This window comes from Mycetomoellerius zeteki, unplaced genomic scaffold (genome assembly GCF_001594055.1).
Source record: "Mycetomoellerius zeteki isolate Tzet28-1 unplaced genomic scaffold, Tzet1.0 scaffold53, whole genome shotgun sequence".
NCBI classification, from domain to species: Eukaryota; Metazoa; Arthropoda; class Insecta; order Hymenoptera; family Formicidae; genus Mycetomoellerius; species Mycetomoellerius zeteki.
The window spans coordinates 13,010-38,155 of record NW_017257534.1 but is presented as its reverse complement, the minus strand read 5'-3'; the positions used below and the strand labels follow the sequence as shown (position 1 = coordinate 38,155).

Genomic DNA, 25,146 nt, shown 5'->3' with positions numbered 1-25,146 from the left:
GATTGATTAGATAATCGACGATTTAAAAATAATTTTATTGGACTATCAAAATAATTACGAAGAAATTTCAAGCATGATAAACAATGCTACAAAAAGTTTTGACATAGCAATCAATTTTGAGCGTTCTATACAATTACATATTTTGAATTCAACAAACATTATTTTTAGATCTGTACTGTAGTTAAATTTTTATCTACTTCAGCAAAACTTTTACTAGAGATCTAGCATAACTACATAAATTTATCATTTAAAATTTTCCTTCTTCTATTAATGTTTTAATTTTATATACTCCTTATATAAAAAATTACTATCGCTACCTAAATTTCGATTAAAATCTATTGAAACTTGCATTTGTTCAACAACTCATAACGATGCATGACATATTATAAAAACTGAAAGTCACTTTGTCAATGTAACTGTTAAATATCCACTATATTTGTTGCATAGTATTATGTAAAACATTTCCTCTCTAATGCAATCAAGATATCACGGCACACGATGCGCCTTTACGCTCCAGAAGTTATATGTGTTCATCCTTCATTACCATACGAGATGCAAGCTGAAAACTATGCCATGCATATTTAACATTTATCGTCGCCTCTGAACTCAAATTTAATGTGCGGTTTTTCTTATTCGTTCGTACGCAAATGGGCAAAGTATGCATTTAATTAAAATGATTCTAACGATAAAATACCGGTTAATCTAGGCTAGTTAATATTAATCGATAAGTATAAATCGACAGATGTCCACTCTTGTGTTCACAGATATTCTTCAGATCTGGTACCCTGGAACGATTAGAAGCTCAGAGGGATGAAAAACTCACAGGCCACATTATTCTGCTGCAGGCGAGATGCAGAGGCTATTTAGCGCGGCGCAAACTCAATACTTTGAAAGTGGGTCACTTATGCTCTCTTTTCAAATTGAAATACACTGTATGATCACGTTAAAATTTCGAAAGAAAGTTTTTAATTGCGCGTAAGAAATTGCAAACAAAACACTTTCTTTCCTTTTATTCAATTAATACAGAAATTAAAACTTTCGTTTAAAAATTGCAATCTCATTCCTACTAATGGCTCTAAATCCACAAAGAATTTGCGGCGCGTTTATAGAGATCTCCAAGGTCTTTAATCTAGCAATTAACGAAAGAAAGATAGAATGTAGTAGATGTCTTCACGCCGTTCGCACTTTCTTTAGTAATAATTTACGACAGTCTGTATAATGACAGTCCGGATCGAATTGTAAATTAAATTCTCTTACAGCTGCAAGATCTTGCAGTGCGATGCATCCAAAGGAACGTAAGGAAGCTAATGTCCGTGCGAGAATGGCCTTGGTGGAGATTGTATGTGAAAGTTGCGCCCTTGTTGAACGTCCATCGGACCGAAGATCAGCTAAAGGCTCGAACGGTGAGAGAGAAAAATATTTTCCATATAATATATACGTTTTTCATATAATTTATCTAAACATTTCTTCTTTTCATTTCAATAGGAAGAGCTCGAGCTTCTCAGGGCAAAAGTAGAACGCTTGGAACAGGAACGTAATCACCTGAAGCATGACAATGACAAGCTAGAGGCAAAGGTGAGTTAACGCCGTGAGATTATTCAACGTAAATATTCATTTCTAATTGCGAAATATCTTTTTTTCTCGCGACGGTTAAAATATCTTGAGTAGCTTAAACGTCCGTTTCTTAAATCAGAATCCGTGCTGCAAATTACGCCTCTGTGTTCTATTATCCACCACAACGATTTCGCGTGTGACCACATGATAAACCTAATAGAGGCAGTCTCGAAGGATGCATTAAGCTCAAACTGCCCGATTAGGCATTCGCGGCACGCACGCCGCGCAATTGGGTTAAGCATGCCAGACGACTCGTGTCGAGCGTGCGCAACTATTATCGTGACTCGACTGTACGTTACATTACCATTTTAATCTGCGGTTAATACATAAAAATGCTGGCAATCAATGCATCTTCATAAGAAGAACAGTTGCTCAAGAAAATACCGTTTTGCTCTTTCTTATCATTTAACAACAAATAATTAAACAAAATCACCATTTACTACACCATTTATTACACCAGTAACTAATAAATGGTAATAAATTTCGCATGATAATTTTTTTTCTGTCCTTGCATTAGCACGCTGGAATCGTATTTTACGATACGGAAACTTTTCTTTCTGTTTTCATTCATTCTATTTTTATAAATGTAGAGAGATGCAAGTTTCTACATTTTCTATCAAATTGCTAATTCTACGTTTCTCTTTCTCGATATTTTTCTCATAAAATCTACGGGGAACTTGGCAAATAGCCAGAATCACCGTTTCGCACGTTTCTCTCCATCTTCATCTCCCTCACCGGTCTTCTCCTTCTAGCCACTTTCCCCTTAGAATAACTCGGAGGTGACCACCTCCTCCACCGGACGCCTCCGCCGGTTCCGACCCAGGAAGAGGCAGTTGCATCGCGACTCCTTGCCGACACGGGTGTCCTCGTCGTCGTTCGTCGTTACGTAATTTGCCGTAGTAATGTGACGAGTATTCAGCATCTCGGCCATTAGATACAGCACAAATGAAGCTGCGGAAGAAAGCTAATTGAAATGCCAATCGCAACAACATCAACTTCAGAAGCTTAGATAATCCATCTCTCGCTCCTATGATTATATTAATCATACGCTAAACTAATATCCTTGAGTCGATTTTAACCCTGAGTCAACGTATTCCTTAAGATGCCTTCCCTACCAACGAAGTACCCAAGTACTATTTCTCCCTCTCATAATAATCCGCAGCATCTGAACGCATTAACATCTACCAGCTCTGACGAAACGCTTGAAAGAAACGACTCAATAAGCAATGGTTTACCGAGTTTATCCAACTCTGCGGGCTTGGCAAAAAGACCACCTTTGCCCCCACATTGTAGCCATCAGAAAAAACCACCTAGCAGAGGATACATTGTTGGTAATACGAATCGCACAATACGAAGTCCTTCCCCGTGCAGCATCTCTTCCAACGTTACCTATCGCGCAAAATCCTTATCTGTCGGGACCAGATCGCCATCCGTTCTTTCCTCACGGAGCCGATTGTCTCAGCTGGAATCGCCGACCTTTTCAACTCCGCCGCGAAGGACATATCCTCGCGAGAGCATATGTTCGCCGTTGATTGGGGATGTTCTAGTCAAAGAACAAGCGCCGGTTGTCTTCGACGCGAGTCTCAACTTCGTCCTGGGCTGCGAACGGCAGAGGGTGAAGCAATCTTTCAGACCTACTGCGTCTCATTTAGATTCGTCAACCGCCTCGTCATATCTTTCGTCAAAGATCTCTCAGTTTTTGAAACGTACTGATCACATTATGGACGAATGGCGAAGCCTTGGTCACCGGGATGAAATAGATGACGAACCGATAAGTTTGCAGTACGCGCGAGACAAATCTCGCGGCATAATCGGAAGGAGTCAGAGCGCTACAAATATTATGATACGTGGCTATCAATATTATAGTAGATCGAACAGCGTAGCAAAGAGTCCATCGAGGCGCTCCTTGTCTCGCGCTTCGGAGGATCGCACCTCGGATGGAATGCAGGAGGTAATGAAACGTACAGAGCTCTAAAAAACGATTTACTTTTATCGAAAATCGAAAGCTTTGTAATGTAAAATAATTTCCATAAGTGTATACGATTTATCTTATTTCAACTTTTAGAAATATCTAAAACTAAAAGACGCAGAATGCAGAAAGTAACAGTACAAGGCGGGAATAATGTTGATCTGTGGTTTGCGTATATAGCGTGTCATATTCGATTCCCTTATGCAATATGCGTTTTTTTGTTCCAGCTGAGCGAGATGACCGCGGACTTTGCGGAGGAGCATTCTACATCGACGTTGGCGGCAGAAAGGATTGATGCTGAGACTTCGGAGCGGTTGCGACTCGAACGTGAGTTGCAAGATGTAACTGAAGCTAACAAAAATCTTCAACAGACCACCGAACGATTGGAGATGGAATTGCTCTATGCGAGAGCTGCTGATTTGAACGGGGTCGCTTCCGATGGCGAGGAAGGCGAGGACGGCGGTGTTTACAGACAACGATACGAGCACGCTATCCGCGAACTCGAATTCACAAAGAGGAAAATGGCGCAACAACACGAGGATGATCTGGAGCAACTGGTCGGATTGAAGAAACAATTAGAAAAGAAGGTACATCAAGTTATTCCTATTATCGCGACAAGCATCACCTTCATCATTGTTCTTCTTGTTTCGCCAAATAGTTAGCCGATGCTTACGAAGAAGTGGAGGAGCAACGACAAGTCGTCGGACAATGGAAGCGACGAGTTCAGAAACTGAACGGCGAGATGCACGATATCAGATTGCTGTTAGAGGAACAGACTGCTAGGAACAACCTCCTCGAGAAGAAGCAGCGCAAGTGAGTTTCGTAGTATAATAAGTCAACAAAATTACAGACTTCGCGCGAATTGGACGCTCTGTCACGCTTTGAGATATACTAGTGCATTTAATCTGCGGCTAATAGTCGACGAGAGTTAGTATTGAGAGGTAGCTCGCTCTATTCTCATTTCATTCGCGGCAACAAGTGTCTCTGGCACTTCGCCAGGCCGGTGACGCCACCCAACGCTGCCAGCGTTCGGCGACGCATCCGGTGTGCCTGTAAATCACGATTGACCGTTTGCGAAGATAGCTTCCTGTTAATCTAAATGCAGCACACGCCACTGGCGGTTAAAGCTGATCTCGTTACAATAGTGAGATTGGATTTGTTCCCGAAATCTCTTCCCTGTCAGTCCATTCTCTAATACATTTTAAATATAATTAATTCACGGTATATTCAAATATAAATTAATTTCTTAACTCCGGTGGATTATCGAATGTCACAAATATACATGGAAACGTTCTTCTTGCAAAATATTGTTAAAAACCTTATTATCTTTAAGTCTATATGTATTTACCTATTTTTAAGAATATACGAAATGATACTTAATTCTGTTATGTGTGTGTAAATTTTAACAATATACAAAACTTGTTATTATAATCACAAAATAAACGTTTTTTTTTATTTATTATGTTAATATCATATTTTTAGGTTCGATTCGGAGACTCAAAATCTGATGAATGATCTTAGACAAGAGAAAGCACAACGTGAAAGATTAGCGAGGGAAAAAGAGATTGCTATCGCGGAAAAATTCACAGTGGAGCAGAATCTGAGCGTGAGTACATTTTTCTTCTTATTCTTCTCGTTTTCCCAGACTAAGAAAGTTAAATACAATATTGTGTATATATCTGAGTATATTATTATAATAGGACGCAAGATTAGAGATTGAGCTCAAGGAAGAAAGACTTCGTACATTGACTCAAGAGTTAGAAGAACTAACTTTCGGCGGTAAAACGGAAGAGGAAGTTGCGCAACTGAAGAAGGCTAAACACGAGTTGGAGAAACGCGCAAAGGACCAAGAAGAAGAATTGGATGATCTGGCCGGCCAAGTGCAGCTGCTCGAGCAAGCGAAACTCAGACTGGAGATGAGCATCGAGCAGCAGCGCAAAGAAATGCGTAAAGAAATGCAGCAACGTGACGAAGAGCTCGAGGATGTTCGTGGAAACGCGCACAAAAAGGTTAAAGCTCTCGAGTCACAGTTGGAGAACGAACATGAGGAGAGGACAATTCTTTTAAGGGAAAAGCACGAATTGGAGCGCCGTTTAGTAGCTCTAGAAGAACAAGATCGAGCCGATCGTGCGGCAGAAGCTGAGACCATGCAAAGGTGATTATCAAAATTTTACATTCTTTTTCTATACTGTCTCGTTTCGCAATTTATTTTAGAAAAATTTTTTATTTGTGTGATAAGAGTAAAAAATAAGTCAAAAATTTGTTATACGCGTGCAATTAAACAGATTGAAGAGAGATTTGAAGAGAACAAAGGCGTTACTAAGAGATGCACAAACAATGCTCGAAAGATCCAAAGGCGATTCGACAGGTAAAGCTGCGTTGCGTCAATTGAAAAATCAATTGGAAGACGCAGAGTGCGCTCGAGCAGTAGCGATTAAAGCGAAACAAGCATTGGAACAGGAACTAAATGAAACGCAAGCAACTTTGGAAGAAGCTATGCGACAGCGTTCTGAGGCGGAGGAACGAGCCAATGCGGCTAATCGCGAACGTTCAGAATTGTTGTCTCAGTTAGAAGAAAACGAGGAAGAGCTTGCTGAGGTATGTTATCTTATTTCATGTCTTAAAAAGCAGTAAGTAATTAATATTTATAATAATTAATCAATAATCTCTTTCTCTTTCAATTTTCGTGGAATGTGACTTCTAATGGTTAAAGTGCGCAACAGCTTTTGTAAAATTGCCAATTTGGTATATAATATATATATATATGTGTGTGTATATACACAGTAGTTATTATTTTTAATACAAATTATATAGAGATAAAGTAATTTTAAGTAATTGGATTTTATTCTCCAATTGTAGGTCTTAAAGAAATATCGAGCTGCAGTGCAACAAGTCTCTGCGGAGCAAGGCCAATTGCAAGAGGCACAAGTGCAAATCGCCGCACTCGAAGCGGAGAAGTCATCATTGAAGGATCAACTAGCAGAACTAACGCAGAGATTAGAATCAGTGGAGCAACTTGGTGATCCAACGGCAAACAGTCTTGCGACAAGACGCTTGGAGTTCCGTGCCAAGGAGCTGGAAAGCAAGCTCGAACTGGAACAGACTACGAGAGCGCGTTTGGAGGTATTGTCGGAATTTCATCTTTCACTAATTGTGAATTATTTGACTTGACTTTCTGAACCTATATCTCACCAACTTCATATCTCACATCAAACTTCAACTAAATATTAAATTAAAAAATGTAATATCCTCTAAATTAATTTTTTTTTCGAAAATATGTGAACATTGAATAAGTGAATTGAATCCACTAAACGATAACTATTTGCTTCGTCTTTATTTCATAGACGCAAATAGCACGGTTGAAGGAAAGCGTCGACAAGTTACAAACTGAATCAGCCTTACTTAGAACGAAGGAGCAAACCGCTCAAGACGCGGCGAGACGACTGCAACGATCTTTACGCGATTCACGCGACGAAGCTAGCGCTGCAATATCGCGAGAGCAGGAGGCCGTACGTGCTCGACGTGACATAGAGAAATCTTTGGAAGCCGCGGAGGTTGAAACCAAGGTGGCTAGAGATGACCTCAGATTGGCGCTTCAAAGGATCGACGATTTACAGAGTGCTATTCAAGGGGAACTTGACTTGGACTGCAGCGAGGAAGCCACCAGCGAAAACAGTGACAGGTAGCGTATGCAACATTCTAAAAATATGAGATAATTTCAAATGCATTTTAAACATGGTGACGTTTCATTTGTGAATGAATCGTTTTGTCACTGTTCGATTTAGTTATAAAAGAAGAAAATCTTTTTTAGTGATTGATCCGAGCCATCATCGGACATCGAATCCGATCGAAATGAAGGTACGACTGAATCGGGATCAATGAATCAGATCGTAGATGGATTTCCGCGCATCCGAGACATCGAATAGAACTCTATAGCCGCCCGTATTTAACGTATGACCGAACATGAAAGTGATAAGGCTAGAGTAACAGTCCGGAGAGATGAAAGACTGCGAAAATTACGAAAGGGCGGTAACTACATGCGGTCACGATAGATTTTCATTTTGTGTTACTTGAATAACGCTACTGAAAGATTTGGCGTTCTTTCTTCACTGTTGTAGGGAATAAAGTCATTTCGAAGGCGAATTAAACTAGCATAGGAGCTAGCAGTTGACGAAATCAAACTTATGAAATAATGGTCATTAAGCTAATTAATTGCGTGGCCATTCTCTACGAGCGATGATAAACTTTTTAGGTGCTAACTATGTATAATTCCCTGAAAATCTCGATGTCGTGGCTAATATTTGCACGTCGCATCTGGTCGTGCATCCGCGGTGCTATTATCTTATTCATTTTTTAAAACGTCGATGACAACGACGTCGTCCCTTTCCAGTCTTCCACAAGAATTCGAGCCATTTCTTCGCAAATGCGAATGTGAATGTTGATGAGAATTGCGCACGTTGTGTTATCGAACAAAAATCGAAATGTAGCATTTTCGGTACAAACAAAAAAAGCTTCATATCTTTTCATTAGAAAAATATAAGTGGGAATATCGCAACGTTTTGCGAAGTGACAAATTGAAATTTTATTCTCGGTTTTAATACCGATACAAATTTAAATTTTAGATATATTAGATATTTTAGATTATATTCGTATTTTTGTTCGACAGCACATATATATGCCGCATGTATATTTTCTCACGTGGAATTAGCTCGAGAACGATCTTCTACATAGGAAAGGACCCATTGCGCTTTTTATCCTTGCGATCCACTGCCTTCAAACTTAATTATGTTTCATATTTGTATAATAAAACGGAATGAAAGAAAAGAAAAGCATGATAGGAGGACAAGAAAGGCGTGCCACGACTCGAATTGGGGCTTTGGTTTCGCGTGTAAGGATTCTCGTGTAACTTATTGCTTTGTAAAATGCAGATCTCCTATTTAATTATTTGAGAGTGTTTTTTCGTCGTACCTACTTTCCTTCCAACCTTTCGTCTTGAAGTTAAATTGGCAAAGCAACAGCAAAAAGTTCGCGGGAAGAAGTCAAAGAGAAAGAAATAGAGATTGGAGATGAGAGATAACCAGTATGAGTTGGTTATCAAATTAACCATCACACATAAACCAAGTCACGCATACACACGCGATCACTGTCCCCATCCTCTTCGACTTTCTTCTTTGAACAGTCAGACATTGATTTCCCGTGGGGTAGCCTTGCTCGCCAAAGTTTCAAAGTAAAGTTAAGCTCTTTTCCTTCTGTTTGCCGCACTCCGTTCCCTCTCGACTCTTCCTATCGCTCTGTTTCTTCATCACTTCCATAGCCAGACTCTCTCTCAGTTAGATGAATAAAGTAAAGGACGGCAATTAAATTGCGACTAAGTTGCTGTCGCTTCCATGACAACGGCGAAGACAAGTGAGGATGGATGTGCATTTGGATTGTGAAATCATTCTCTTCGTGAGGTAAGTCTTCACAAGCTTATATTAAGCCGCGAAAACAATTAGAATATATAAAATAATACTGCGTCACTAACAAATTTCGCAAAACATGTGAATTACTTAAAAGGTTTTAATAATCTTGTTATATATAACTTGTTATTGTAAAGCTTAAAAAGACGCATTTAACGATAGTACTATCGTTAAATGCGTCTTTGCTTTACAATTTTTGTTTGAAACATTTTTTTCTAAAATGTATCGTTTATGAGATATTTGGGTGTATCCAGACTTTGGCCCACCCTGTATATATACGTGTTTCATGTAAAGCGAATAAAAATTCAGCCTCGGCATGATCATTAGAGATTATGTTATGCATACGACTTCCATTCGCAACTCGCTGTTATGCTCTGATTAATTACCGCGCCACACGGGAGCTAAAGCAGAAGCATGTGCAACCACATAATTGTCGCTATTAAGCGAGTAAGGAAAAAAATAAAGTTAGTAGAGCTCGTCACGAGGGAAATGCGAAAAAGAGAAAATTATCATAATATGCAGTTTTCGCTTCTATTAAATCATATTCTATTGTCAAATATGATGGAATAGGGTGAATACACCGTTTGTTGCCACTGCACCCATTTTGGCCACCTTCGCTGTTTATTAAGTTCTTCTAGTTTTGATTAGCTCTAGTGCGCAGACACATGCACGTTGCGATTATTTCTCTTGTTTAATAATTTGACAAGTAACCTCACATTTCTTCTTTCATATATTATAAAAAAATTATTTTCTACGGAATACACTCAAGACAGTCATCTTGTCAAAAACGATAAGAATCCCCGAAACGCGGTAAGTAGAATAATTTATCAATATGACTACATATGACACAAGTATAGCAGACAATACTAGTAGCCAGCCTCGTAATGATAGCAGGTATATAGGTGGCCAAAAATGGTGCAAAATGGAATTTTTATAACTATTTAACTTTTTCATTATACATTCGCTTTTTTCTTTAAAACTTTTTTGAATATTAAAAACTAAGACATTAAACGATGTATTTAAGTAGTATCTCCTTTTTATGTATTATTTAAAAAAAATTCTTAGTTATAGAAATGCTTAAGGTGACCATGGACGGTGCATTCACCCTACTTTAAAGTTTTTTGTAGAAATTTCATTAATCTTTCATTTTTCTCTTACTCACTTTTCTCATAGTTTCTTATTTTTTATAAAATGTTGTTTTTCAAGAAATTGCTCAAATACACTGTTAAACATCAAAGGAGCAATGATAATTCAATTCTTTTAACTTCCATGTGTGTCAAAATATAAGTCAATTCATTTTTATGATTATGAGTTTCAAAATAAACAACAAATATATTAACGTATGTACTTAATAAATAATAAACTAAATTTGAGTCAAATTATTTAACTCTATTGTTTTAGTTAAATTAATAACACTGAATAAGAGCAGTGAAGACCTAAGGAAATGATTAAAAATAGCTCAAATCGAATATAATTTCACCTTATGAATTTAATACCATAAGCATTATGACTATATTAAATGATATTTATTATAAGATGACTTTTAATACAAACTTATCGCTCATTCAAAAAATTGGCAATAAGCAAAAGCAAATTTACAAGTTTTTAGTTTTCAAATTTTCAAGCGTATTGTAAGTCTGATAAGCTGTTTGAAGCGGACTAAATACATCGATTAAACTATTTGCTAATTTGTTGTTACGTATTTTGCAATTGATTTGTACCTAATTCATTCACTAATTCATATCATATAGCCATTGATCGCTATTTAATCCGCTATACAGAAAGCATAAGCTGCGCGAGTTAGTGTGGGTTTAATTGTAACATTTAACAGTCTAGTCTAGCGACTGTCAACTCTGATATGAAATCAGTCGTTTATGTAAGTTATTATTGCGTTATCTCATTGCTGAAAGGTTTATAACGAAGTTATAACATCAGTTCGCTCAATAGTGCAAACTAGCTTTCCAAATCAAAATTTCACGCTTTGTCACTTACATAAAAATCATCTTCATAATATGTGAGCGATACTAATCAACTCTTCATTATCGAAATCTGAATACTTCTTTCACGATTAATACACGTATTATTGGCTAGGTAATTCTCGTATGCACTTACATACAGTATAGTAAACAACAAATCAAATAATACAGGCAGATTCTATTTCATTTGGAGAGCTGTACAGCTGAGAAAATATTTGTGCTTTTATTTGAGCTGTGTCTTCATAAATAAATCGATCTTTATATGGCGCCGTTAAAGAAGAAGAAATACGCCATAAGCTTTCTTTTTTAAAGAGTTGCAAATATCTTCGAGAAAAACTTCACGCGCCAATGATTTCTGATAAGGTTTTATCAACAATTTGTTTTAATCTATCGACTTTAAATAATGTTTACTTAATTTAATTTAAATAATGTGCTAAATGAAACATATTAAATAAAATAAAAAATAGAATAATGAAATACGAACATGTGTAATTCATATCATTTAAGAGCAGTAAATGAGACAATAAAAATATATGGAATTTTAATATAAGAGATCTATGTAGTTAGAGGGAGAACTGGCAACTCTCTCGCCGAGCAATTCGCGAAAATTTACAAGAACGTACATCATGAAAAATGTACACCGAGTTTACTGCGCGAGAATTTCATTCTCGCGCAGTAAACTCTCTTTTTCTCGTCTGACTTTTACACCTCGAAATTTTGTAAAAATCTATAACAAACACCTCGCGGTTTATGAAACAGCAATATCGTTACTAAAATATTCATTAATTTAATAGTAAAAAGTGTTTTTAAACAAAGAATTCGTAATTTTACGACATCATATACGACGGAGTATCCATAAATAATTTAATCCTATACTTTCAGTGAGCGCGACAATTATGATTCGCGTGACACAACGTCGATACGAATCAGGGATTACCACGGATCGTGTCTTATGTACCGCAAGCGTGTTACATATGCGTTACATAGCGCCTCATGAATTTTTCATTGCGAACACGTAGCCGTCCACAGGCTCGTGAAACGTCGAAAGTCATTGCTCTTGTTAAGAGATCAATAAGAGGGTGAAAAATCGTGCGTCTCGAAAAGATTAATGTCTTATATAATCCCGCATCAGCGCTGATTTATTCCGCATAATACGACGTGCAGGGCACTCGTTATGGCGGTACAGTGGCCCAAGATCGAACGTGAAGCCTGCTTTCAAAAGGCAAAATTCATATCAATTCGAATTTAATCAAATCTCCTTCTGTACATTTGCAAAGGGAACCGTAAATCTTCCTACAAGAATCTTTCTCGATATTTATTTTTTCGATTCCGATAAAAATCTTACCGCAAAAGTCTGTCAACTGTCACGCAGAAAGCTTAATGAACATATCTCTTTCTTCACTCTTAATATCCTATCCTTTGATATGAAAAAAAGAGCTTTATGGATGTCTGACTGTGGATGGATAAATGGATTTATCAGTGGAACTGAGATAGGAAAAAAATAGATTAAAGGAACGCTGGGGATTGAAACATCGATATTTCATCGAATTCGTTATACAAGCTTTGGATGTCATCCTGTATCTCTCGACTATAGTGCTTTATACTCGATACGCAGGACAATATATAGAAGAAAATATATAGCGTGATAGCACGCAAACAAACGAATAAAAGAAATAAAATTAATATTTCGATAAATTATGCAGATTTTGAGAGCATTTCGAATAAATTTTCAAATGAATAGTTTGTACGGAAAGCCTAAATTGATCTTTTTTGCTACATAAATCGAATCTGTTATAATCGAATCAAAATTGTTCTCTATATATGGAGAATTATTGATTTTGTTACAATTTTTTAAAATAAATCAGATGTAAAAGAATTTAGATTTTAATTTTGTTATGTGTCGAAAATATTACCACGTTACACCTTGTTAAATGTCTACTGCGGAATAACGAAGGCAGATGTTATATTAACGAACGGACAGACAAATAGACACGCGCTTTTTGGCTGGAAGTGCAGAGAAAAGTCAAAAGAGTCAGGTCGATATTTTCGCCAGGCTCATTTCACCGAGCAAATGGTGAGTGCGCCACTTTAAATTTTAATCGCTCTGAGCGGCAGGCGTTTCCGCGCACATTCGCGATTGTAAAGGCGACATAATGAGCGTGCGCGAGCGTGCGGACTCCGGGCTCTAGATGACGTCGATTAACTGAGGATTACTTTAATTAACTTTACGCTCGCAACGTAACGATGCGAAGCACAACCAGCCGAGTTGTGCTCGAACGAAGCTCGAGCGATTCTTCACCAGGACAAATCGTACCGCGTTAATTCGTTAAGATCGAAAATTTTCGTGCAACTAATGTAGCAACTAGTTGTTAAGATAACAGAAATTGTTAAGATAATGACGATTTACGTGATTACAAGAGATACAGACTGAAGTAATTTGTCGCGAAATGCATTAAGTCGATAAAAGACATACCATTACTTTATTCGAGAGAGTAGAATAAATTTGTTTAGTACAAATTTCTGTCTTTTTCTCTCGCTTTCAAGACTTATAAAGGATTATAATATTATGCGGGATTACTCATCACTTACACATAATGAAAGAAATAAATTGAAAAATTGCCAAAAGATAGTAATAGTATACAATTAAAAAAAAAACTATAAATATTTTTATATATGATTTAGAGATAATTTAGTTCCAGATCGAATTTATCCTCAGTAGATCATTAAAACACAGCAAGGAAACAGTCGGAAATATCCCTTACTGATTTTGATAGGCTTTGAATAGGTTATACAGCATCAAAAATATTGTATTAAGCCGGCGGCACACGATGCTTGTTTTCTTGCTGGATTGCTAGCTAGAATAAATTCTTGCCACCGTATTGGCTACGATGCTGACATTATCAGTACCGCGGCCAATACGATGGTAAGATTCTAATCTAGCTAGGAATCCAGCAGAAAAACAAGCATCGTGTGCGGCAGGCTTTATCTCCATATTTTTTAAATCTGTTTATTTCAATTTTTAGGCGACGAAATAAACCTTGAGGATAGGGTTAAATTAATTTGACATTTTCGAAAAATATAAATACACTGTTATCAAGAATATAAAATACCATATACTTTTGTACAAAATATTTTTTCATCTATCTTACAGTTTCGAAGATATAAAAATGAAAAAATTTATTATTTTCGAGGTGTTATTTCAAATCCTAAATTTTGAGATAAACAGATAAAAAAATCAGGGTGTAAATATTTTTTGATGCTTTACATATGCAAAACCCAACAAAATTGATAAAAGACAGATCTAACACACACACACACACACACACACACACGCGCGCGCGCGCGACGGTTTTTTTATAGGTTGAATTCAGTCTATTATAATGTGTCTTGTCAAACAGAAGAGTTAAGCTATAGTGGTTGTTTGTATTGTCGGTTGAGAAATTCTTACGAAACTGCTATTATCAAGATATTCTTATCTCATCAATGGTGGCGCCTAAAATCGAAAAGTTCTTTGAAACAGTCAGTTGCAAAGTGAAAAGCTATTTTCAGTTATTAGGAAGATAACATTCATAAATTAATTATGCATTCACGATGACGGTTTTATGCAAGTAGTATAAAGCGACATTTCGAAATATAAACATGAAATGCAACATGATAATAATAATCTTGCTGACAATGTTGCATGAGATAATTAATAATAAAATATTAAATAACTATTATATACTATACTATAATATATTAAATAACTTAGGAATTGTTACAAACATATAAATACTGGTATATAGTATTTGTATCTAAACAGCCTATTTAATAATTTTAAATTATATAACTTTACGTAAATTTCAACCTGGACTAACGATATTCTATAAGATATTTACTAAGAAGTAGACACAACAGAGAAACCACTAGCATCAGGGCTGTGTGGCTTAGTAGTAGGACGGAAGTCTACCATCACGGAGGAGATCAGGCCTCGATTCGAATCTCGGAGCGCCCTGATATTTTTCTCATGTTATCGCTTATTTCTTACAATTCTATTAAAACGTTCGGATAATTCAATGTACTTCATTTACAAATATAAATGTCTATTACATTGAAATTATTCTTGTATTTACCAATTGAATCCAAAGCTTGTATAGAAATTAATCATGGAATAAGCGCGTGACGTTCGCTGGTCGTTAATAATATATTAAGCTTGATCCGTCAATATTCTTATGATTAATTAAGTTGACACACGTGTTGAATGACAGTGGATCTTAGTATTTAGAGAAAACGAAGTAAATGGGTTCTATTGTATGATTAGAATTTGTGTCAGTACAGACTTCCGTCGTAAAAAGTAATCTGATTAATTGAATATTCAAACTGTTTGAATAAGTGATAATCAATGTTACGGTATCATCAAACATATAAACTTGTTTGGACAAAGTCTCGAAGTAAATTTGCCTTTAAAATGTTAAATATGAAGTAGTGACGTACAACAGGAAGTAATGGAATCCAACGGAATCCTCTTAATAACCATATGATAAATTTGTTAATTACGTGTTTTATAGCTAAAAATATACATTATTCTCTTTGTGATTGCAGTAACAATCAAAGATTAGTTTATTAATATGTCACGTCTGAATAAATTCAACGAATCATTAGACTTCTGCAAAGCCACAGCTTTAAAACGTCAGATTATCCCATATCGCACGTATTCCAAGAGAACCGAAACTATCCGCGTCGAAACGCAATCAGCTTAACTCTGAAACGCAATAAATCCCTTTGACGCATCGCGTGCTTGTTGTTCCCGTTATTGAATCGCCGAAAGCGCACGATTAAGACTCTGGCCGATAAATTCCCTTTTTCAGTAGAAGCAAAAAGGTTGACGTAAAAGCGTATCTTTTGGGCTACGCCCCTTTTGGGCTTTGCCTATCCAATAAAAAAAGCGAAGACAAAATTCCCATTGCTTATGTTTCTGTCTTTCTCTATATTCAACGTTAATGGATTCTGACGATGGCGGATAGGACATGAATAAATCGAGTTGTTCGTACGGATCGATTGAGTGGTTCAACTCGATGCTTGACATTTTCACACCAGCGACAATTAACAATTATATCATCGCGGTTTGTTTGAGACTCACATATATCGCAGATGCGCGACGTGAGATAAACCGCGACAAATCTTCGTGGGTGAAAATATCGGCTCACTACTAAGATAATGGAAAACATGAAGATAAGAAAACGAAGATAGCACTAGGCTATATCCCCATTCCGGACATGGACCATAAAGCACTAGCTAGTGAAAACGATCGATGTTGTTCGTACCAATCAGTAAAAGAAGACTCACGGGTCTTTAATCATTATTTCTAGGCGTAATGGTACTTAATTTGTACCAGTTTATCATTAACGACAGTCGGATTAAGGCCAATTAAAGCGAAGGCGGTAGTGAGTGGTCTGTACCGTGGCTCTGTTGATTATGAAGTAACAGATATATATTAGATCTAGATTGATCAGACCGCATCGATAAGAGAGAGACGCAGTTGACTCAGTCCAACACGATTTCGATTTCAAAAGTTACTAGTGTTCAGCTTGTCGCGAACGATGGAAGAACTGACGAAACAACCGCTGAAACTGACTGATAATTAGTCGCTTATTGCAACCTTCGTGTGTCGTTAAGTAGATACGAGAATAGAACAGTGGAAAAAAAACAGTGGTAAAGTAATAAAGATTAAATAAATTATTTCGAACTGTCAGTCGAAGTGAATCGTGCGATCGCGGTGAGTGTATAGACGGTGGGTAATAATTTTCGATCAGTAATATTTCCTTGAAATAAACTTTAAAATTATATACATATATACATATATATAAATATAATAAATATGTAGTCCTCTTGTGGAACAAGTAAAGTAGTATTGCCGTGTATTTCTACTTGTCATTGTCTATTCATTTCGACTGTGATTTGAAGAGTGAAAAATAAAAGAGAGATAAAAGAAGAGAGAGAGAGAGAAAAATTTTAAATAATTAAAATAATTTAAATAGGTTAGAATCATGGTTGTCACATTCTGACAAAAACTTCACTAAATCTCAAGGGCTCTTTCGCTGAAAATCTCACTGTTTCAATATTTAAAAAATAATCCTAATATTTAAAATAATTAAACATTATCAAAAAGCCGTAATTTGAAAAACAACTACGAACATTTGAAAAATTTAGTGAATATTAGTTAAAAAGGATACGCCGATCACATTCTATTAAATATGTTCCAACCGCGATTGTCACTTTTCCCTTTTTGCAATTTCAGTTTTTTGAACGAATCTCCGGTTTTCTGATAGAAAATCTCCGGCTAATTGCTCTAAATTTTGATAAACTTTTTAAATGCGCACGCTTTTTTTTAAGTCGATTTTTCTTTAGTCAGGAGAGTAAAAATCAGATGATCGTTTTTTTTTCGCAAGCAAAAAGAACACAAAAAGACAATAGCAATTTCAGCAATACTGCTCCATCTTTAGCAAGATAGTGGAATCTTCAGTGAAAGAGCCATCGATATTTAGCGAAACTTGTCGAAAAATGTAATGGTAACTGTATTATGGTTTCAACATATCGTATTGTTTTCAATTGAAAGTATCGATGTCCGAGTGACCTGAAATTAAGAGTATTCAATAAAGAGGAAACTACTTGTTGGATTCGTCGTTGAAGGCTAAAGCTTCGGAATCTCACCAGAAGAAATAGGGCAGCAGTTCCATTCTCGTCTCACATGGCTGCAACCACGAGTGTAAGTGACACAGTTCTGTTCGCGCGTCGTAGCTGCAATGCGCCGCTGTTCCGATTTCGTTATCGCGTAAACAAACGCAAAACATATCGCACGCAATACAATACTTCAATATTTAATTTATGTATATTATTATTTGTACTTGTATCCACGGTCAGACTTATATTAAACAAACAAATTTTTTATTCTTAATATTCTTTGTACTGTATTAATTTTTGGATAATTAAATTTAATTCAATTTTTAATAATATAGAATACAATTTTCATCATATATCTCTATCTTCGATTTCTGCTGTCTTCCGTTATCTGAATGTTTCGTTATATAAATTTCTTAAAACGTAACAAAATAATTATAGTTATATATATATATAACTATAATTAGTTATATATAATTAAATACTATATTACTAATATTATAACTATAATTTTACTGTACTATTAATACTATATTAGTTAATTTGCGATAATTAAATAGTAATTAGTTTGATAATCGATGTGCATTGTCAATCAATTTTCATACTAATTTTGTGTTTCTAACTTATTTGAAAAAGATCATATTAATTGGTTCTTGTAATATTTATTAATATTAAATTCTTTACGAAATACTGTTGGTGAGAACCGACAACCGGTGACCTCTACCATCTCGATGATTATAAATATCACAGTTGCTAGAAGGAGGGATCGTGAACGTGGAATGTCGGGAGAGAATGACGTAAAAAAGAAAAAAAAGAGATACAAGGAAGAAGAGCAATCATGTGTGTGCGCGAACACGAATGCAGGCGCGAATATCAGCGCGTGCGCGTTTTCACGACGCATCCGATCCACGAACGCGACCAAAGTATTATATTAACGAAATCGCGAAAGTGATCATCTGCGAGAAGAGCGGCTAGTCGATCATGTAACACGTTGTTTTTAGAATTAGATTATACATTTACGCGCGTTCTAAAAGGGTTGGGACAGAGAAGGCATGACAGGAGTAACGGATCCGCTGGTAAGTATCGTTTTCGTCTTGTTTTCGAGTTCGCATTTCTTTTATCGCATTCTCAAGTATGTTTCACGGTCAGATAAAAACCCGTTTTTAGTTGAGGTTGTAAACGCATGCATGCACGCACGTATGTACGGAGCGATAATGGTATCATCTCACTTTCACGAAAGCGCGCATACTGGTGTGCGCACAAACACACGTGGTTTGCGATAACGTCGAATGTCTACGGCAATTGTGTACGGAATTTCTCATCTTTTTCAAAATGTGAGGTTTGCAATTCGCCAACAAAATTGAATGTCTTAATTATGAGCATACTTTATGATTCAACACGGTTCATACAGAACGCTTAAAGTAAAATGGGAAAGTACAGACGGGACACATAATATTGCGTAATCTTTTAATATGCATCTTGCAAAATATGATCTTTACAGAAATTTTCCAAAGCCGTAAATTATTCACTGGCAAAGCATCGCATTTCAAACGAGAAAGAGAGCGAGAGCGAGAGCGAGCGAGAGAGAGAATTCATGCGAAGCAAGAAATTTGAGCATATCCTATATCCGTAAAAGGATCAAAAGGATCTTTTCAAATATGATCGATCTGATCGATTTCACCGCGTTGACGGTACTCGCAGAACTTAACGGGGAATGTTCCAACATTGGAGGATGCAACAGGGCATTGACCGACATCGGCGACTTACGTAATGCCTTGTGTCTCGAATCGTGTGCTCCATTTTATTATACAGATATACGCGTCGCGTACGTTCGCGGTATGTCCCCAAAAATAAACTCGGAGCGTTAATCTATATCGTTCCGTCGATTACGAAGCGAGCATGAGTGTTCCGTTCAACTTGATTTTCAAACATTTTGCGGGCGGGTACGTGCGGTGGCTCGGAAAAGTCGCGAAAAGGTGCGCGAACACGTTGGTAAGTACCACGGGGCGAAAGCCAAGATATATTTGCCGTTGCTCGTACACTTATCAGAGTCAATATTATCGCGTGTTTTGAGCTTATCAGAGTCAATATTATCGCGATAAGTATATGTATAATAGTTATATGTGTATAATAGTTATATGTATATAATAGTTATCGCTGATGAGATCCAACTAGGTTATGTTGTGGACAAACACGCGACCATGAAGAGCGATGTATCATTCTTTGAAAATGCGCATGTGCAGTCGATCGCGGCTACATATATTTTGATGCCATGCTCAATCGGAGAATGATAAATGCTCACATCAGACGAGAACTAATGCTCATTTTCACAACTTTCATTTGTAAAATTATTTTTTAGTATAGTATACTAAAAATAATAATAATAATAAGAAAACATCAAAAATAATTGAAAGGAAAATTTTCGCATTGTTCGTTTTAGGAAAAATCAAATTTGGAGAAATGTAAAAGAATTGCTCATATATAATTGTATGTAAATAAAATTATACATAGTTATATGTGAGCAAATTTTTTTGCATTTTTTCAAACTTGATTTTTTCTAAAACAAACAATGCGGAAATTGTTCCATTAAGTACTTTTGATGTTTTCTCAATATTATTATTATTTTAATATATTACAAAGTAATTTTACAAAAGAAAGAAAGATGTATGGACATATTTCATGTATAATTATATATGTTTATTAACATTTACGCGTGTTTAGGTATGTTTATACATATTTATATATATTCATGTATACAATATTTTTTTACCGGGTAAAAGTAACATAACATCGATGTTATAATTTCGTACTCAACAATATGAATGTAATATGACACGTAGTATTACATGTCATTACATTGTTGAATGCGAAATTATGACATTAATGTTAGGTAAGTTATGTTACTTTTAATTGATGACAACAGGATGTTTTGAGTGATTATACGAGACTGCTCGCGCTTGACGAATATTTCCTTGTGTGTGATACATCATGTTTTTCATTAATAACTTATTTAAAACTTTTTCTAAACTCTAATGTCTCTAATTTCATATTGTCAGTAAATCAGAGACTAATTAGTGAAATCTTTCGCATAACAATTTAGATCATTAAATCGCGGAATTTTCGAGTTTTTTAATTAAGAAAAGAAGGTGGATTTTCATTTGATTTTTTACATTGCCACATTAATCACTATCACCTGTTGCTTCTCACTTCGGAAAAGACTTCTGCATTCCGTCACGCGTAAAGAGATGTATGCATAAGTATTAGATGCGCTGTTTATTTTGAATCTACAATGACATTCAAGCGTTTGCAGAAACATTTCGTAAATCTTATAATGTTATACAGTTATAATGTAATAATAATAATATGGCTCACACAATAAGAATAAAATTAACAATAATAAACTAGAAGAGCTACGAGCCGAACAATATTAATATTCAGAATATAATAACAATCAACATTATAAACAATATAGACGTCTCGACATCGATCGGATCATTATCAATGTTAAACAAATTCGAATTATAACATAAAATTAGTAGTTAGTACAATCTTATAGTCAAGTAAAACATGAAAATATAAAAAATACGAAAAAGGACTCTCTCTTATCCAATAAATCCATATGTTTGATGGTTCAGACAGTTAAATATGGTTCATCACTGACTGTATAACAGAAATAATAATCGTATTAACCGTAATTATTAAGTGCTCTAATAGGTGGATTTTCCCTTTGCATATATATAAGTTCTTGATTAATGTGAGTTAAAAGATAAAAAGGTTCATGTGAGTCAAAAGATAAAACGCGGTCAAAATTCACAATCAATAGAAAAAAAAGAATCAATAATGCGATAGAGATCAGAGTGTAAAAATTATTTCAAATCTATATCAATAGACATTATACAATGTAATATATAATATTATTATATAACGTTTCTTGATATAGATTTAAATGCTTCATTTTTATTTCTATTGACTGTAAACTTTGACTACGTTTTATTGTTTGACTCACATTAATCAAGAATTTATATTTATACAAGGGGAAAAATCCACCTATAAGGATACTTAATAATTATAATACGACTATTATTTTTATTATACAATCAGTGATGAACCACATTTATCTGTCTGAACCAACAAACACATGGATTTATTGGATAGGAGAGAGTAATTTTTCGTATTTTTTATATTTTCATGTTTTATTAGACTATAAGATTATACGCATAACTGCTAATTTTAAGTTATAATTCAAATTTGTTTAACATAATTATCCAATAGGTGTCAAAACGTCTGTATTGTTTACAATGTTGATTATTATTATATTCTGAATATTAAAAGATATTGTTCAGCTCATAGTCCTTCTAGTTTATTATTGTTAATTTCGTAAACCATTTTGGCGAAAAATAGTGATTAATTTTTAATCAGTGGCGTTATAATTGTTGTAAGATTTACAGCTGAGGAAATTTAGAATAACTACAAAATTAATTTTTTCTAAATAAAGAAGGAAACCTAAAATATTCATATCGTTTCAGTTCGAGTTATAAACGTCACACAGCAACAAAAAGAATTGTCGTCTTTCCTCTAAAAAATCAATTTCTATCTCAGATTGGCGTGCTAAAGGAAGCGGGACCAAGGGGTGAGATTGTGACGCAAGTCTCGTCTTCCCAGGACAAACATCACGATGAACAAATGACAAAGCGAGAACGGACTCAATGGAGGCAATGGCTAGCATGTATATCAGGTTTACATCATATTTCATGAAATATCGCGCCCTTAAAGGTAACATGAAAATCAATTCGGTAATCAATCACCATTAATCTTCCGTCAATCTCCATTTCGTAGCGACTCTATCCATGGTAGCGGTCGGCACTGTCTACGGATGGACCACCACATCTCTCTCACGACTCACATCCGGCGCAAGCGACGTCCCAATAAAAATAACCGATAATCAGGGCTCATGGATCGTATCGTTGACGGTAATCGGCTCAATGATCGGCCCGTTCCTCGGTGCCAGTCTTGCCGATCGATACGGTCGTAAGAAATGCCTTCTGTTTGCAAGTGGTTTCTTCATCGTCGGCTGGACAATCGTCTTCTTCGCCCAGACTGTAGTTGCTCTTTACGTTTCAAGGATGATTCTCGGCATTGGCGTGGGCATCTCGTACACTACTAATCCGATGTACGTATCGGAGGTCGCTGACGTCGAAATTAGAGGTGCCCTCGGTACTCTGATCGCCGTGAACGTGTTCACCGGTTCCTTGCTGACATGTAGTATTGGTCCGTGGGTATCGTACCATGTTTTGACGGGTGTACTTCTCGCGGTACCTATCATATTCGTGGCATGCTTCTCTTGGTTCCCCGAGACTCCTGCCTTTCTCGCGACTAGGGGTCGTAGAGCAGAAGCAACTAGGTCACTGGCGTTCTTTAAAGGAATTCGCGATCGCGACGAAGCAAGGAGAGAATTAGAATACACTTTACGTAACGTTTTTATCGAAGACGTTTGCGATAATACTCCAGTGACCGGCCCTGGAGCTCGAACGGAACCCGTTAAGCGCAGCTGGATGGGAAAACTGAAGTTGATGCTGTTGCCCAGTAACGCCCGAGCTCTCGGCATCATACTCAGTCTAATTGCTACGCAGCAACTCAGTGGAAACTTTAGCACTATACAGTATCTTGAAGTACTCTTCAAGAAAGCGGCGATCGGCATCGATTCCAATGTGGCTACGATACTTGTGCTCACGGTCGGCCTCATCTCGTGCGGATTATCAACTGCGACCGTTGAAGGCGCGGGCAGACGTCCATTACTGATCGCCTCCACCCTGGGTTCTTCCGTTACCCTGGCGATTCTTGCGATATACCTTATGCTAGACGAAAGAGGCATCGACGTATCAGCAGCAAATCTTCTTCCAGTGATCGATGTGATCATCTTCCAGGTGGCCTACCAGATCGGATTGGGTACTCTACCAAACGCGTTGATGGGAGAATTATTTCCTACTGAGGTGAAAGCGTTCGCCGGTGCCATTATCATCGTTTTCGACGGTGTGCTTGGTTTCATCGTATCCAAACTGTATCAGGTGATTGGCGACTGGTTGGGCGCCGACACCGTTTATTATTTCTTCGCGGGATCGTGCTTACTGGCATTCGTGATGGTGATATTCACCGTACCCGAGACCAAAGGTCGGACGTTCCGCGAAATTCAGGAACTTTTAGGAGGTAGCGAGAAGAAAAAAGAGGTCACTGAATGTTTGCAGAATCGAAACAGTATGGCATGACAAAAAGGAACATATCGCACCTCTTACTGGACATGGTGCGAATTTACTAAGGAGATAACGTCATCGGACGTTCTTTTCAAAGCAACGGACATTAAAACGGCGATTACTTACTCTCAACTGTATATAAAATGTACGTTTGCACATATTTCTGGCTACAAAAAACAGGACGCAAATGTGAAATCACCTTTACCCATTTACCGCGATTTTTCTCGTACCTGTCATCAAGAAATAAAGTGGTTTTTATTAATATCGTTCTTGCTGCATAAATTCATCCCGATAGTTTCATTCGTGTTCCTTCAACTGTAAGTATTTTTCGTCAGTATTCCCAAGGTTATATATTTGTTGTGAAATATAACATTTATTTATTAAAACTTCGTTATGAAGAACAATCGTTATACAGCTTTTATCGTTTTTTCATGTCGGATGTTAGGCGAATTGGATATTTAACGGGACGTCAGACTTCAGAATTTCTCATACATATAAGATAAAATATTTAAGTAAGGAAAACTGTGTAAGAGAGAAATGAAAATAAAAAGGACTGGCAAGTAAAAATTTCTAGTAAACACGTCGCATCTCTTATATGACGAGCGTAAAAATCATAGCTAGACGACGGTTAAACATTGAGATGAAGAGAAAGAAAGAGAAAAAGGTGCTTGAAAAATCACGAGAATGTATCGCAGTAAAGAACAAAAAGAAAGCGTAATGAGGAATCCTTCAGAGTTCCATATATATTGTCGACAAAGACGATTTTAACATTTTCATAACCACTGACTACACACACACACGCACGCACGCACGCACGCACGCACGCACGCACACACACATTTTCTCATGTTTTACATACTGTTTTATCTTAAATATTCTATTAGATGTCATTCTTTATAAATATATAATGTTCGCGATATTCTTTCGAACAACGTAATCAGTGAAGTAATTATATCTGCGCCATTATGATAAGATAGAAAATATACGCGCGTATATCTAGCCATGGAGTTCATAAAATAATCTTCAGGCGATGCTTTTTCCTTGATAAGTTTAGTGTTCAGTCGAAGCTGTAAGTAAACATTTCAATTTATGGAACATCTGGCGTATTTCGCTAGGATTTCGCACATGAACTTATTAGACTTTAGCGCCGACGCGCAGCAAATAGAATATAAAAACAGCATTTTTTAAGAAACATATTTTAAAGTAAATAAAACAAAGAATTG

General features: G+C 36.4%; 2 protein-coding genes across 9 annotated transcripts in view; both read left to right on the top strand.

Annotated features, from left to right (window-relative positions):
• LOC108727773 (unconventional myosin-XVIIIa) overlaps positions 1-7,754 on the top strand; it is a 33,603-nt gene extending 25,849 nt beyond the window's left edge. For 2 of the 3 annotated variants that reach the window (XM_018456009.1, XM_018456007.1), the window contains 11 exons: positions 765-893; positions 1,260-1,403; positions 1,486-1,575; positions 3,811-4,170; positions 4,242-4,396; positions 5,066-5,189; positions 5,284-5,738; positions 5,869-6,181; positions 6,443-6,706; positions 6,928-7,265; positions 7,395-7,754. In XM_018456009.1, coding sequence (XP_018311511.1) covers positions 765-893; positions 1,260-1,403; positions 1,486-1,575; positions 3,811-4,170; positions 4,242-4,396; positions 5,066-5,189; positions 5,284-5,738; positions 5,869-6,181; positions 6,443-6,706; positions 6,928-7,265; positions 7,395-7,401 — 2,379 coding nt within the window. In that variant the 3' untranslated portion in view covers positions 7,402-7,754. Of the gene's footprint in view, positions 1-764; positions 894-1,259; positions 1,404-1,485; positions 1,576-2,458; positions 3,566-3,810; positions 4,171-4,241; positions 4,397-5,065; positions 5,190-5,283; positions 5,739-5,868; positions 6,182-6,442; positions 6,707-6,927; positions 7,266-7,394 lie in introns of those variants that run through there. The other variant, XM_018456008.1, reaches the window with a different exon arrangement.
• An 8,590-nt stretch (positions 7,755-16,344) lies between these two features.
• Positions 16,345-25,146, top strand: LOC108727776 (facilitated trehalose transporter Tret1). 6 transcript variants are annotated; one of them, XM_018456016.1, is made up of 4 exons: positions 16,345-16,709; positions 17,614-17,763; positions 22,275-22,410; positions 22,512-25,146. In XM_018456016.1, the coding sequence occupies exons 2-4, from the start codon at positions 17,746-17,748 to the stop codon at positions 23,936-23,938; spliced, it is 1,581 nt and encodes a 526-aa protein (XP_018311518.1). In that variant the 5' UTR covers positions 16,345-16,709; positions 17,614-17,745; the 3' UTR covers positions 23,939-25,146. The 6 variants fall into 6 exon arrangements, with proteins under 6 accessions (XP_018311518.1, XP_018311517.1, XP_018311519.1 ...); XM_018456015.1 differs by having other exon boundaries at positions 16,345-16,788; XM_018456017.1 differs by lacking the exon at positions 16,345-16,709 and having other exon boundaries at positions 17,521-17,763.